Here is a 14,157-nt window from a genome sequence, read left to right as displayed (position 1 = left end):
CCTCGTACTGCCGCCCCTCCGCCCGCTCGCGCCGCAGCCCTTGCTCGTGGCAGCTTCGCTGCACCGCCGTCACCGGGCGAAACCTCCTCGCGCCAGATCCGCGCCATCACCCCCACCGCACGTCGCCGGGCCGCCTGTCTAAGTCGGCGCCGCGCCTCCCGTTGTTGAAGCCGCGGCCCCCACGCCGGCACCAGATCCTGGTCGACGCGGCCACTCCAGGAGCCCACCGATGCGCCACCCCTCCCCTCATCGGCAGCACCGACTGCCGGAGCCGCGCCAACCAAGCCCTCCGCGCAGACGCGCCAGATCCGCCCAAGTGCCCCGCAGAAAAAGGCCCCGCCGCCACCCTCACCGAAGTCTGACCGGGCTTCGCTGGCGGCCTCCTCAGGCGGCAGCAAGGCGAAGGGGACGAGGAGGGAGGGAGGGTGGCCGCGCCGGAGGGTTTCCCCCGTGCCGCTAGAGAGAGGCGACGCGTCTAGATACATTCATTTTCGTACATTTTTGTGATAAGTATTTTCGGACGGAAGGAGTAGCTGTGAGTGTGTTGCCTGGCCTCAAGCAGCATATATATTGTCTTCTAGGAGGCGAAATCCTGAGATGCAAAGGCCCAAAATCCAAGCTCGGATCTGGTAGGCAAGAATTAAGTTAGTTGGTGATGCCGCCACCACCAGCCTACCACCACCTCCTCCTCCTCCTCCTCCTTCTGCTTCGCCTCCATGGAGCCATTGCATCCGCCACCGGCTTCACCTGCACCAAGCCGAGCACATGCCAGTCCGCCGTGATTGGCTACGTTGTCCCCAACACCATCACCTACAAGGAACTCATTTCCCAATTCAGCCCCACAACCCTCCACGACGTCGTCGCCGCCAACCAACTTCCGTTCAACACCGCAACCAAGCAAGTCATTCCCCCCAAAACAACTTTAACCATCCCCTTTAGGTGCCGCTGCACAGGGAATGGCATCGGCCAATCTGGCCTCTACATCGCCCAAAACAAGTTGGACGACGGCTTGGCAACCTACCAGCCGGAGATCGTCTCTTCCAAGAGCATAGCAGATAATGCTGCCAACTGGAAGGGGTGGATTCCGCTGCCCTGCAGCTGCGACGGCGCTGACGTGACGCATTTTCCTTACATCGTCCGCAGCGGTGACAGCGCCTTGGCAATCGCGGCCAAGTACGGTGTGCTTCTGTCTGTGCTACTGGAGATCAATAATATCACAAACCACGCTAGCCTTTACCAAGGGCAGGTTCTTGATATCCCGCTCCAAGGTACGTAGGTACTCGTAAGTGTCTAATTAATTAATTATTTTACAATTTGGCGTTAGACGGCCAATTAAATAATGACACATATAGGACGTTCCACCGAAAACTGCATCTGACCGTTTTCGGTGTGGCATCAAAAAAGCGCAAACTAATACTCTGCCCTGATACTTTCCATCAACCTCTTGTTCTTTTAGGCTGGCTATAACGAGAGTATTTTAGCTAGCTAGTATCGTGTACTTGGGACTAGCAAACATGCTGATGTGACAGACAATTAAAGAAAAAAAGAAAAAAATTAGAGTAACATAAGTAGATACTGTGTCATATTAACTGCTATGCTACTATGTGTCATGCATGTCAATAAATATGACTATCTATGATACTAGTTTATGATAATACGTATTATGAATGTAGTGTCATACGCATGAGACTATTATAGGATACTGCCCACAATGAGTAGCCTTAGAACCGTGCAAAGAAGTCACACAATTTTATTATCATTATTACTCGCTATAGTAAAACACAATAATATACTAGAGAGAGGGGGGGGGGGCGACTTAATTACTGTGTTTTGACATTGATAATGGTGATTCATGATGATATGGTAAAATTGACCTTAACTTTTGAGCTAAAAAAAGTTTAACAACTCTACAAACATCTTATTGATGATACACAAAGTGTATATCTGCATATAAGCAAACGTAGTCAAAATCTGATAAGTAATTAGTTTTTTAGTTTTTAAAATTCCATGTTCCATCTCTCAAAATAATTCAAACTATATCTCACCAACGGTAAGTTGTCGCATTTTTGCTTTGCTATTGTTCTCTCCTTTCCAGCATCTGAAAAATGGCAACACACATTTCACATGAATACACACCGGTAATTGGATAAACAAACTTTTATCCATCCGTTCGAAAATATTTGTTCTAGATACTTCATTTTTATCCATTTGCTTCAACAAGTATTTTCGGGCGGAGGGGGTACAACACTAGAGTGCCAACTCTTAGGAATAACAAAGACGTGTGTGGTTCATGTCCAGATTGAACATGCCAAATCACCTAGTAGTACTAGGATTGGCACTTGTAACTGGCTATGTTAGCTTGTGTTGGTCCTAGGTGCTATATATACACAGGTTTAACCCTTGTAATATATACCTTGGAATCAAGAAAAGAACGAGTAGTGACACGCCCCTGTGGCCATCAAACAATCCTCAAATACGCGTGCATTGCTAGGTGCTGAATCAACTAAAGTATGGATTGATCGGCTGGTTGTATATGCGTGTTTATTCTGTGGTTGTTCCTGCCAAAAGTACCAGTACAAGGACGATTGCTAGCAGGAGGCTGGCTTTGCACAGTAGTGTGTATTGTTCTGGGATTATGCAAACTTCTGCTGCCATCTCAATCATTTGATTTTCTGCTACTCCACTTCATCCAGGAAAGGTCGGAGAAGAGCTATCCTCTATGGGCAGATGGTCAAGGGTATATTATATCTCAGGATATAGGAAAAGAAGATTGGGCTGGTTCAATTCCGCTGCTGCAGGTATGCCAACTATCTCTAATGTGTATTTGTAATTTTAGGGATTAAGAAATATCTATCACTTGTATTCTCTTTCGTTGCCCTGGTACAGCAGGTTTTCGTCAACATAAACTGTATGGTACTTACTGTGGTAATAGCGCCTAAAAGTGATAGTCAAAGTAGGTTTACATACCAGGGGTGATTACCTGATTACTTACTGTGGTAATTTAACTCACACAAATTTTGCAGTTGGTATTTACTGTACAATAAGTATCAACGCTGCAGATACTTTGTAAATTCAAATGTGATTACCTGATGTTTTTTTTACCTTGAGCAGAACAATCGGCGCATGCGGCAGCAGAAGCGGTGGCTGCGACAAAAGAAGCAGCTGAGAATTCCCATTACTCACCTGAAGCTGCTGTCAAAAGGGTCCTCGTTTTACTCCTCATCATAATCATCCTTTCGTTGTTGTATTTTACATTTTATTACTGGAAAAGTGCATGCGAGTCGCTCTCGTCGCGTACGAATGGCGTTATTCAGTTCTATTACAGCGATTTGGCTCGCGCAACACACAGATTCTCCAAGGAAAGCAAGATTGGAGAGGGTCAGTATGGCACAGTATATAAGGCGACCATAAAGGGCCATGAAATGGCTGTGAAGAAATTGAAGGCCGAGGGTGAGACCAAGGAGTTGCACCGTGAGCTCCAGACAATTAGTAATACGAAGCACACGAATCTAGTCAGTCTGAAAGGTTGGTGTGGCAGACTAAGATTGATTGATGGCAAGAGTTGTTGGAAAAGGCAGATAAAGGTTGAACTCTTGCTTGTATTTGAGTGGATACCTAATGGCAACCTGGCAGACCACCTACACAACAGGGAGCAAGTTCTATCATGGGAGAAAAGGTATGTGTTGCTCTTACTACATGCACGATCTATTTGCATTTAATAGAATTAATTTCCACCGAGAGAACATAAATATTCTATATCTTATAATAACACTAATAAGTTTTGGGGTTATGACTACTAAAGAGATATTAATCCTCTGTACTCGGAAAGCACCAGCTGATAATATTGAGACACAACATCATCAATCCTACTCCCTCCCTTCCAAAATATAAGTGTTTTTAGATATTTCATTATAAACTAAATACAGATATATATAGACATACTTTAAAGTCTAGATTCATCCCTATCGCTCCGTATGTAGTCTATAGTGCAATCTCTACGAAGACTTATATTTAGGAACGGATGGAGTAATAGTTAAACGAAAGGGGGATTTTTGATAGGTAAAATCCATATATGTCCCATATATGCACGGGTGATATATATTACTAGTGTAACACATATAGGTGCCAACACATCTGGTTTCTTATTAGCATGGTCATTTTTATCAGTTTTTTTTGCACCAAGTTGAAGTTTAGAATCCAGTGTCCAAGTCACAACAGGTCTTTTCTATACAAATTTTACCTTATTCCATTTCTTTTGCTGTAAAGATTGAATATGATAGAACTTGCACTGATATAATAACTCTGTTTCTAAATATAAGTCTTTTTATACATTTCAATAGGGCTACATACGGATATATAGGCATATTTTTGTGTAGGTTCATTAGTTTTGCTCCGTATGTACGTAGTCCATATTAAAATATCTAAAACTACTTATATTTAGGAACAAAATGAGTAATACTCAAAAAATATTTTATTTTTAGTCCATAAGTGTACCCACCATTAAGTGGTCACATTTAGCCTGTCAGACTCCCTTAACCACACATCCATGTTGGAAAAGACTAAATAAGTACATTGCTGCTTGCTTTCTTAATTATAGGGACTACATGCAAAATGTTCACTAAGGTTTATTAATTGAGCTACTATTAGAAACGGTTATACAGAAACTCTTTTAGCGGAATGAATTACCAGAATTGTGTTTTACCAAAATGTAATATCATGAATCAACAGTTAAGATATAATTATAGTTCTTACCTACATTAACATCATCAGGTAGGGTTTTACATGTGTTTCCCCATGTTTGATCCCGTTCGTTGATTTTGTGAATGGGATCGTAATGGCATGAAAAAATGGCTTGCAAATTTCTGATGTTTAGAGTGAGCAATACAAAAAAAATGTTTTTTTCTATGGCACATAGAAAATAGGTATATCGACAATGCACTTTAAATTATTCAGATCCCAGAAGACAAACAAAATTGCATGTGATGTATACATGTCACCGCATCTCATTTCCTAATGTTTTCAACAGGTACAAAATAGTGAAAGGCATAGGGTCGGCACTTCGTTATCTTCATCACGAGTGCAAGCCATCCATCTTGCATAGAGATATCAAACCAGATAATATACTCCTAGATTATCATTTCAATGCCAAGCTTGCTGACTTCGGGCTATCGATGATCACCGACCAAAATGGAGCAACAGTGTTCACAATTGCTATTGGGCCGAGGAGATACATGGATCCACAGTTAATGAAGGAGGGCGAATTTCGTTTCAACCACAAATCGGATATTTACAGCTTCGGAATCGTGCTACTAGAGATTGCATGTACCGGAAAATCAAGGGAGAATATCTTGCACATACTTGGTGGTGGCAGTGGACAACACGTTCAGGTGGATGGTCTTGCTGATCACAGGTTAAGTATCTTCGACCGTACAGAGATGGCGCGCGTGGTTGTCCTTGGCCTCCAGTGTTCTCACCCAGATGAGAGACAGCGACCTTCCATGTATATGGCAATGAGATTCCTCGAGGAAGGCATAGAGTTGCCAATTGCCAGCCACAACAGGAGAGAGCGGCTATAATGTTAGTTGTCTAATCTTGTTGTTAGTAATTTGTTTTTCCTTGCTAGTTTTCAGCTCAAGGTAGTTAGTTAGTCTTGAGCTTGCAATAATAGTTGTGCGTGCCGTGCATGCAGCGTCTGGCTGAACCCGGTCTCTAGCTTGTGGGATGGCACGAGCACAAACCGGATTGTCGCGCCAAGGTAGGATCACTACCGACCCATCATTTGCTTTGTAACGGAATAAATAGCAACGAGGAAGAAATAGTAAAGTTTCAATAATACACAACGCAAAAACTTAGCCTCTCTCGGTGAGCGTGAAATCTCATGAGAGTGAGCATAAAATCATCTTTTGGAGTGTAAATTTACTCTGACAATTGGCATCACAACCATCTTGCGATCCTGCTGACAATGTAGGACACCCGCGAGCCACAAATAATTGGTCGCCAAGAAGAAGTAGGGTGGTTGGTAGAAAATCTAGGAGTACGTGCATGCATGAGACGGAAGACTGATGGTCAAGAAAGAATGACAAAGTTGCATGTGTTACCAATAGTTCGCTTAGGGATGTCAGAAAGATAACAATGGTCCAACAAATCTGTAAATAATTTGCATGTGTTACCAATAGTTGAATGGGAAGGAACATTCTGAGTTAATAATTTTGACATGTCTTTGATATGGTTTTGACAGAAGGACTATATTTTGAGAGATTTTGCAGCATTTGGGACAACAAGCATAATCTGATAAACTAAACATGCATATGACAAATCTGGCTACTTTTATCATGTCGAAAAAGTTCTTAGTTGTCCTCGATGACATTTGGTGGTATGGAAGAGATTTTGTAAACATTGGAAAAATTGAACTTTAGGGAAGTATGATTTTGGTTAACACTTGATAATCTGAGGTTGGCAGTTCAGTTGGCACCATGAACCACTACGAATTTGTGGGTTTGGCAGTTTGTCGTTTGTGGCGCACAGACGGCTAAAAGAGCTGATTTTCCGCTGTCCTAAGGCGTCGCTGACATTCAAACTGGGGGCTATGCCCAAGCTAGAGAAGCTTGTCATGTGCTTCCGGTACGAGATGACTGCCCAATTCTTACAAGCCAAAACCCTCAAAGAAGTCTGGTTACGTGTGGAGTGGGATGATGTAAACTGGAAGCTATACAGGGATTCTCCAGCATTCCGTCCTGCGTCGTGATTTTCCAGTGCGACCACATCGGCATACTTTACGTCCTGGACTTGCGATGCCACATACACTCGACTAGCATCCTTGTCAGTCCTTGCATCAACATCGACAACAGTCGTAGCACTTATGTCTGTTGTTTCTTCATGAACTTTTGGCGCCACGTACGCCTACGTTTTTTATGGACGTGCCACACAAAAACTGCGTCTCCATTATCGAGCACACGCGGTGAAAGTGCGTTATATCGACTAGAGGGGGGTGAATAGAAGATTTTTAGAATTTCATCACTGAGGAAATTCCTTTTGAGGAAATTCCTTACTGATAACTAACTTACAGCGGAAACAGTAAAGGATCAGAAGTGCAACGTTTCACAACAGCAGTTTTTCAGAGTGAAGAATGTGAAAACAGATTGTATAGTGAGCAGGCACGCAGAATACAGATGAGGATTAACTAACGTGATGAATTTGAGGTTGAGGAAATTCAGAGAAAGTCTTCAACAAATTCTTCAAACAGTCGCAGTGAAAGTCATCAACACATAATACAAGGAAAGTAAGGAGTTGAGGAATTAGAACCCGTTTCTCAAAGAAGACAGTCGTTGATGACCCAGTTCCAACTGATGTGAGAGTCGTACATCTGGTTTGGAGCGGCTTGGTATTGAAACCAAAGGACACCCAGTCCCGGGACACACAGTCCCAACCGTATTCTCCTTGAGCTAAGGACACACAGTCCTCGCCCAACACTCGTTGTAAGTCTTCAGGGCAGACTTCCAAATCCTCACAAACTTGGTCACCCGACGATCCACAATTGAGTGCTGGAAAGCTCTAGACCATGACGCCTAACCGTCTGGAGGATGCACAGTCCTCAAAGGTAAAACGCTTCAATCCCACACAGGAACAACTTCTTTAGTGATGCTCAATCACTAGGTTTGGTTTGTGGTTTCGGTGGGTGGTGTATTTCCTCACTGATGAATTACTCTCGAAGGCTCTAAGGAATTTGGGTTGCTCTTATGAAAAGTGTTAGTTTCTAACGGAGTAGCCAACCAGCTAGTGGTTGTGGGGGGTGGCTATTTATAGCCTGGGAGCATCCCGACATGGTTTGACACTAGTGCCCTTAAATAATATGACCGTTGGAGTGGATAAGACCAGTGACTTGGCGTGGCTATCGAAACGGTCGGAACCCTCAACTGTGAGAGTCCTCATGTCACTCATATTCCTCACTTGAAACTTTTGGTAGGATTAGGCTTGGGTTGAGCATCATGAGGAAATTCATTCCATAGTGTAACTTTGACCCCCTTTAACAGTACGGTGTTCCCATTACTCAAATGCGAAGAAAGTAAAACAGAAAGTATAAATCTTCATGCTTCAAATTCTTCAGAATGATTTTCTTCAGGAACCACCGGACTTCTCAATATCAGTATCTTCATGAGGAATATCAATTTCATCGCAGATTCCTCGCGATTCATTTCTTCATCTTCAGACCAATTTCTTCAACTGAAGACATATATTTTTAGGGGTCGATATTCTTCAAATATCTCAAACTCCTCTATGACTTATAGATCCTGTGTACACTCATAAACACATTAGATACTTAACCTATAAGTCTTGAAACCAGCAAAATCATTAAGGGCACTAGATGCACTTACAATCTCCCCCTTTTTCGTGGTTGATGACAATTAGGTTAAGTCTTCAACAGGGATCAGAAATATGAAGTGTAAATACTCATTTGAGGAATTTGAAATCAAGATTCAAAGAGACTCCCCCTGAAGATGTGCATATCTTGAGGATTTTGCTTTTTACAGCAAATGCACATTGATGATTTATATCATGGAGATCTCTCCGTGAGTCTTGTAAGTCATGCATACATGTAACATATCATATGAAGAAAATGAAGATGCATGATGACAAATGGTATCTGGCGAATTCCAACATGCGTGCATTAAAACTTGAGGAATAAGCATGCGAAGAAAAACGTTCAAAAGCGTCAGAGTACCATCGGGCTTAAGTTACAACTCATTACATAAAAACTTCAGAAGAGCCAAGAGTTTGTAACTTAAATATAGTTCATAAGCCCCAAAAATATCCCGCTTGAAGACTAACTCTCAAGTTTCTCCCCCTTTGTCATCAAGTGACAAAAAGGGACAAACCGAGGACTAACACCCGTGAAGATTTCACTTCTTGGCGGTTGAGGAAGAGCCGTGATGCTTCTTGGGAGTAGTCTTCTTCCTTGGACCAATGGCAGTGTCGAGTTGTTCTTCATCAGTCTCAGCAGTGCGGAATGAAGAAAAGGAGTTGTCTTCAAGGTCTGGCACTGGAATAGGCCTGAACTTCTTCTTGGGAGGCCACGACCATTCAAAGTCTCGCTCAAAGTCCATTTCTTCAAGCTCAGTCTGAGTCTTCAGATGTGCAAGTGTAGCCCAGGTGCGATCGAAAACCTCATGCAGATAGTGATGGTTGAGCTTCATAGAGTTCTGTGTTTCAGTGAGGGTTTTCACAATGGCACCAAACTGGCGTTTGACCCATTTGTGGTTGCGATCCACCTTCTGGTGAAGACTGAGGAGGAGCTCTCTGGTATTCAGCACGCGGTGAGGAACGGGGCTTGCTGGATGAGTCTCAGTATCATCCCATGAAGAATAAGCTTCTGGCTCTCTGAACTGGCCATCAAGGGGCCTACTACCTTCTTCAATCAAGATTTTCCTTTTCCTTTAATGGACTCGAAAGTCTTCTTGTTGACCCGGATAGGAGGCATATAACCCATGTGGTTTTGGAAATCAACGTGGAAGTTGATGCCTGTCCTTGTCCTGATGAATCTCATGATCCATGGGGCATATATCTTGTGATCAAAAGGACACATAGCATTGTCGGCCAAAGTCCTCAATAATAAATCGTGAATGTTGATAGGAATACCATGGATGATGTTGAATAGGATATTCTTCATGAGGCCTACAACATCTTCTTCATCATCATGGCTATTGATCGGCGCGAGCACATTGCAGAGGATTCTCTAGACAAACCTGGGTGTGTACTTAAGCTCGTGGACGAGGAAGGTTGTTCTCGAAGATTTTCCTTCAGCCAAAGGCTTCATGAGGACTTCCATCATTCCATTTGGCAGCTCACGCTCGCCATAAAGCTTCACAGCCTCATCTGAGGGAATTGGTACGGGCAGTTCTCTGAGGAGTTCAGTAGCAGGAGCCTTATAGTGAGTGTTTTGTGACATCCAGTCAAACACCCAAGTGTTGATGTCTTCAAGGTTGCCAGATATGTGAAGAGTGGCATAGAACTGAAGAATTAACTCGCTGTTCCAGTCAGATATGTCTGAGCACATTGGGAGTAAACTTGCATCATGGAGTACACTAAGGACTGGCTCCAGGCACGGTATTGCTTCAAGCTCAATATCAGGAATATGCCTGTGTTGGAATATCTTCTTTCGTCCACAGAGCACAGAGGCATAGTAGTTCATCTGAGTCCTAGTTCAAAATTTCAGATGCCTCATTTGAGGCTTGTCATAGGAGTTCTCTCCGATGAAGTACATGCGTTATTCAAAGAAATTTTCCTTTTGAAACTTTGGACGCTTGGAGAATGGCTGACGCTGAACTGGCTGAAGATTTTGCTGAGGAATAGGAGGGGAGACAACAATGGCAGTCTCTGGGTTGGGCACGACAAATGCAGTTTCCTCAACATTTTCCTCAAGGTGAGGAATTTCAGGAGTTCGTACTTCAGGCTGAGGAGATAGTGCTTGGTGGGTGTCAGGCTAAGGAGCTTGCTCTGGCTGTGCTTCAGGCTGAGGAATGGTTTCTGCTTGCTCAGTTTGAGCAGTTGGGTCAGCATGTTCCTCGTCTTGAGGATTCTCCTCAGAGTGTGGAATTTCATCAGCTTGAGGATTTTCAGTTTGTTCTTCCTCAGCTGGCTTTGTGGCAGAGGCAGTTTTATCAGCTAGTGCAGCTGATGCTTGAACATTTTCTTTCTGAGGAATCAAAGGTTGAGGACTGTCGTCTATCTGAATTTCCTCGTCGGTGTGTTTCCGAGGGGCGACATCCTTCATTTCCTCATCTGCCTTTTTCGTTGGATCATCAATGATGACCATCTCATAGGAAGGAGCGACATTCAGGGGCACAGGGTCCAGAGGAGCAGATTCTTCAAGTGCTTTGAGGCGCTTCGCCTCTATTTCTTCTTCTGCTGAGGAGGCCTTTCTCTTTTTGGCTTCCTTTTCACAAGCCCTGGTTTTCTTCACGTCTGACGCAGACGGAATCATCTTCTTCACCTTTGAAGCTTTTGGTGAAGGGGTCCTCTCTACATATTCTTCAGCTGGTACTGAGGAACCAGCTGGAACAGAGTCATCAGCTTTCTTTGATGAAGCAGCTGGATCAGGAGCAGTCTCATCAGCTGCAGCAAATGGCCGATTCATCAACACGGCGCTCTTGGTGTACCTCCTCAGCTTGAGGAGTTTCCTCATCATGAGGAGATTCATCTGTTGGCTCCTCAATCAAGGGTTGAGGAGTTGGTGCTGGGGGTGCGGCCTTCTTGTTGTAGTCATCAACAACACTAGTGGCCAGCTTGATGAAATTGCTCTTGAGGCTTTTACGATCTGACAGCTTGGCGTACTTGTCAGTCAATTTCTTCAGCTCTGCCTGTGTTGTCACCAGTGCATCATGAGTCAATTTGAGGAGATTCTGCCTGAGGAATTTCTCCTTTTTGATCTTTGCATCTTTGGCCTGCCTGGCCTGCTGTTCTTTCCACTTGGCTTCATAGATGAAAGTGGTCACCATGTGACTGATGCCAGGCGGAAGCTTCAAGTCATCAACTAGAGTGTTTGGGTCGTCATACCAGATGTTGATGTAGTCAAGGAGGACCTTAGGGTCCATGGCCAGAGGAATGGCACTGCCTGATGCTTGAGCTACTCTTTCCTGCTTGTTTCTGATGATGGCTTGCAGGGTTTCATCATCAAATTCATCACTTCCCTCTGATGCAGACGGGACTGTGATGATTTTGATGGGGCTTGGCAGAGTTGTACGTTCAGCAGTTACCAACTTCTACGCAGGAGGTGTTGAAGACTTTGTCTCCGAGCTGGTTGCAGCTGGGAGTGAGGAGCTGGAGCTGGCGGTTGTAGGCTTCACGACTTGCTTCTGTACTGGTTTCTCTTGAGGCTTTGGAGGTAGAGCTGATGATTTTGGTGTTGAAGGTTTTGGTACTGAGGGTTTTGGTGCTGAGGGTGTTGTTACTGAAGCCTGAGCAGACTTCTCTTGAGGCTTTGGAGCCCTTGGCTTTGATGGCACAGACTGCATTTGAGGAATTTCTGAGCCCGAGGTTTCTGCAGCACACGAAGTAGCAGTACCTGAGCCAGCAGCTGAGGATTCATTAAATTTCCTCACTGCAGCTTCTGCCTGCTTTTTGAGCTTAGCCAGATGCTTTTCCTTCTCATCTGGATAGTCATCAATAGTCATGAGGCTTGAGGGATGTGCTACTTGATGATCCTCAAGTGGGGCCCTTCTGCCAGGAGGCTTCAGAGCGAATTTCTTCGCATATTTGGGAGTCACAAACCTGTAATCCTTCCACTCCTTCGCCCATCGGCATCCAATCTTCTGCAGCCGTATTTTTCTCTTGGCCATTGTCTCATTTTCATCAGGCGTGCAATAGTCCAAGTAAATGTCCTCAGGGATATCCACAGCTGTGTTCTGCTCAAGTTTCTTTCCTCCCTTCTGTTTTCTATCTTCCTCCATTTTCTTTAGTTGAGGATTTTGCTGATGAGTTTGAACTCTTGAGGATTCTGATGAGCCTTGAAGAGTTTCTTCCAGAAACGCTGCAAATGAGTTAATGTGATGAGAACCGAGAGATTCATCAGCTGACGTGTGTGTACCTGTGAACAGAGTATAGTTAAGTGGAATTTGGAGAGGTCATATGCGTTCTTAGATTTGAATAAAATGAGAAAGTTTGACATTTTGAGGAATATAACCAGTGGTTGAGGAATTTGGCTAAGCATACTGTTCTTGGGTTCCAGAGTTGTACAGATCAGAAAATTCGCACAAGTGAGGAATCTCGTGAAAATCTTAGATGCTTAGCATAGTTCATCAATGATGTGGTGATAGGTAGTGTTTGAGGAATCAAGTGCGTATCGTATCTTCAGGAAAAACAGATTTCACATAGAAGATGTAAAATTTTAGATCTAACTTGCTGTAAATATGGGATATATTTACCCTGGAAGGTGCGCACGAAGAACACAGAAAAGTGTGTGTGGAGAAGCTCTTCGGTTGCGTGTCCAATCCACCCTAACCCGGCGACAGAGGACGTCTACCGCGGCGGCGAACGAAGAAGGTCTGACTCCGGCGTGGTTCCAGCGATGGAGAAGTCGAGGGAGTGAAGCTCTTCCTCACCGGCGACGAGACTACCATCGATGGCGCTAGGGTTCGGTGGTGTATGCTGTGGCAGGAGAGTGATGGGGCGAACTAGAGGATGCCGAGGGGGATAAGGACATATTTATAGCCAAAAGTTACTGTTGGCACGAGAATGTCGAACCAAATAGCCCCTACCTCCACGTCTCCGCAGGACACGTGTAGCTCCCGTACGATGCGGTGGAGATAGTGGAGATCGTGGTTATCCGATCGTGGGAAGTGGGGGTTCAGTTACTGTGTCTTAAAGAAACAATTTTTTAAGATTTGAGGATTTTCTTTACAAAATCATCAGCTGACAAGGATGCTGTGAGGATTTTTAACAAAGTTTCAAGTAGAACGCATATGAAGAATTGAATAGACTAGATGAGTATAGCATAGAGGGAAAGTAGGGTCCGATCACATTCACTTAGCAGAAATATCAACTTGAAGAAATAGCAATAAGTGAATGCTGTTGAGGACTTGAAATCACAGTCTATCTAGTCAAAATGGAAGTCATCAAGTGTTTTTGAAGATTTTTTGATAGATCATCACAATGAAGAACAACTGTTTTTGAAGAAAAACACATTTTGAGAAAATAGAACATTTCAAGAAAATCAACTTGAGGAATTTCACATTGGGCGGTGGCGTGACCCACCATATAAGAATGTTGATTACAGACGCCGCGTACAATTGTCGTAGGGCCCTGAGAATCAATTTCTTCGTTAATTTCTTCACATTCAGAGTGACATTCTTCATTAGTTGAAGAAAATCGATTCATCATGTGTTGCACATCTAAGTCATCAACTTTGCATAAGTGTTAGGATGTGTGCATGTTTTTACAAAACATTTGAAGATTCTAAGATATTTAGCTCACACCTCAACTTGCAAAACCTTTTCTTATCCAAGGGCTTAGTGAAGATATATGCTAGTTGATCATCAGTCTTCACATGGTCGATGAGGATATTGCCCTTGAAGACATGGTCCCGAAGAAAATTATGACGAATCTGGATGTGTTTGGCATTCGAGGCCTGTACTGGGTTGTATGCAATCTTGATAGCACTCTCAT

The 14,157-nt window shown here is 43.7% G+C and overlaps 1 protein-coding gene across 3 annotated transcripts; it reads left to right on the top strand.

Moving 5' to 3' along the window:
- Positions 1–579: 579 nt before the first annotated feature.
- On the top strand, positions 580–6,425 carry LOC123402358 (probable L-type lectin-domain containing receptor kinase S.7). 3 transcript variants are annotated; one of them, XR_006611260.1, is made up of 6 exons: positions 580–1,268; positions 2,694–2,798; positions 3,112–3,676; positions 5,027–5,577; positions 5,690–5,755; positions 6,239–6,425. XR_006611260.1 is itself a non-coding variant. In XM_045096280.1 (5 exons), the coding sequence occupies exons 1-4, from the start codon at positions 656–658 to the stop codon at positions 5,574–5,576; spliced, it is 1,833 nt and encodes a 610-aa protein (XP_044952215.1). In that variant the 5' UTR covers positions 580–655; the 3' UTR covers position 5,577; positions 5,690–5,833. The 3 variants fall into 3 exon arrangements, 1 of the variants encoding a protein (XP_044952215.1); XR_006611259.1 differs by lacking the exon at positions 6,239–6,425 and adding an exon at positions 5,969–6,207; XM_045096280.1 differs by lacking the exon at positions 6,239–6,425 and having other exon boundaries at positions 5,690–5,833.
- The last annotated feature ends 7,732 nt before the right edge of the window (positions 6,426–14,157 follow it).

This window comes from Hordeum vulgare, chromosome 6H (genome assembly GCF_904849725.1).
Source record: "Hordeum vulgare subsp. vulgare chromosome 6H, MorexV3_pseudomolecules_assembly, whole genome shotgun sequence".
Lineage (NCBI taxonomy): Eukaryota > Viridiplantae > Streptophyta > Magnoliopsida > Poales > Poaceae > Hordeum > Hordeum vulgare.
This window is presented reverse-complemented; position numbering and strand designations above follow the sequence as displayed.

Bases quoted from the DNA above. Each gene is read 5' to 3' on its own strand.
- LOC123402358 (XM_045096280.1), top strand. From the start codon at position 656: ATGCCGCCACCACCAGCCTACCACCACCTCCTCCTCCTCCTCCTCCTT. The intron at 1,269-2,693 runs GTACGTAGGTAC...CACTTCATCCAG, and splicing joins TCTTGATATCCCGCTCCAAG to GAAAGGTCGGAGAAGAGCTA. The intron at 3,677-5,026 runs GTATGTGTTGCT...TGTTTTCAACAG, and splicing joins GTTCTATCATGGGAGAAAAG to GTACAAAATAGTGAAAGGCA.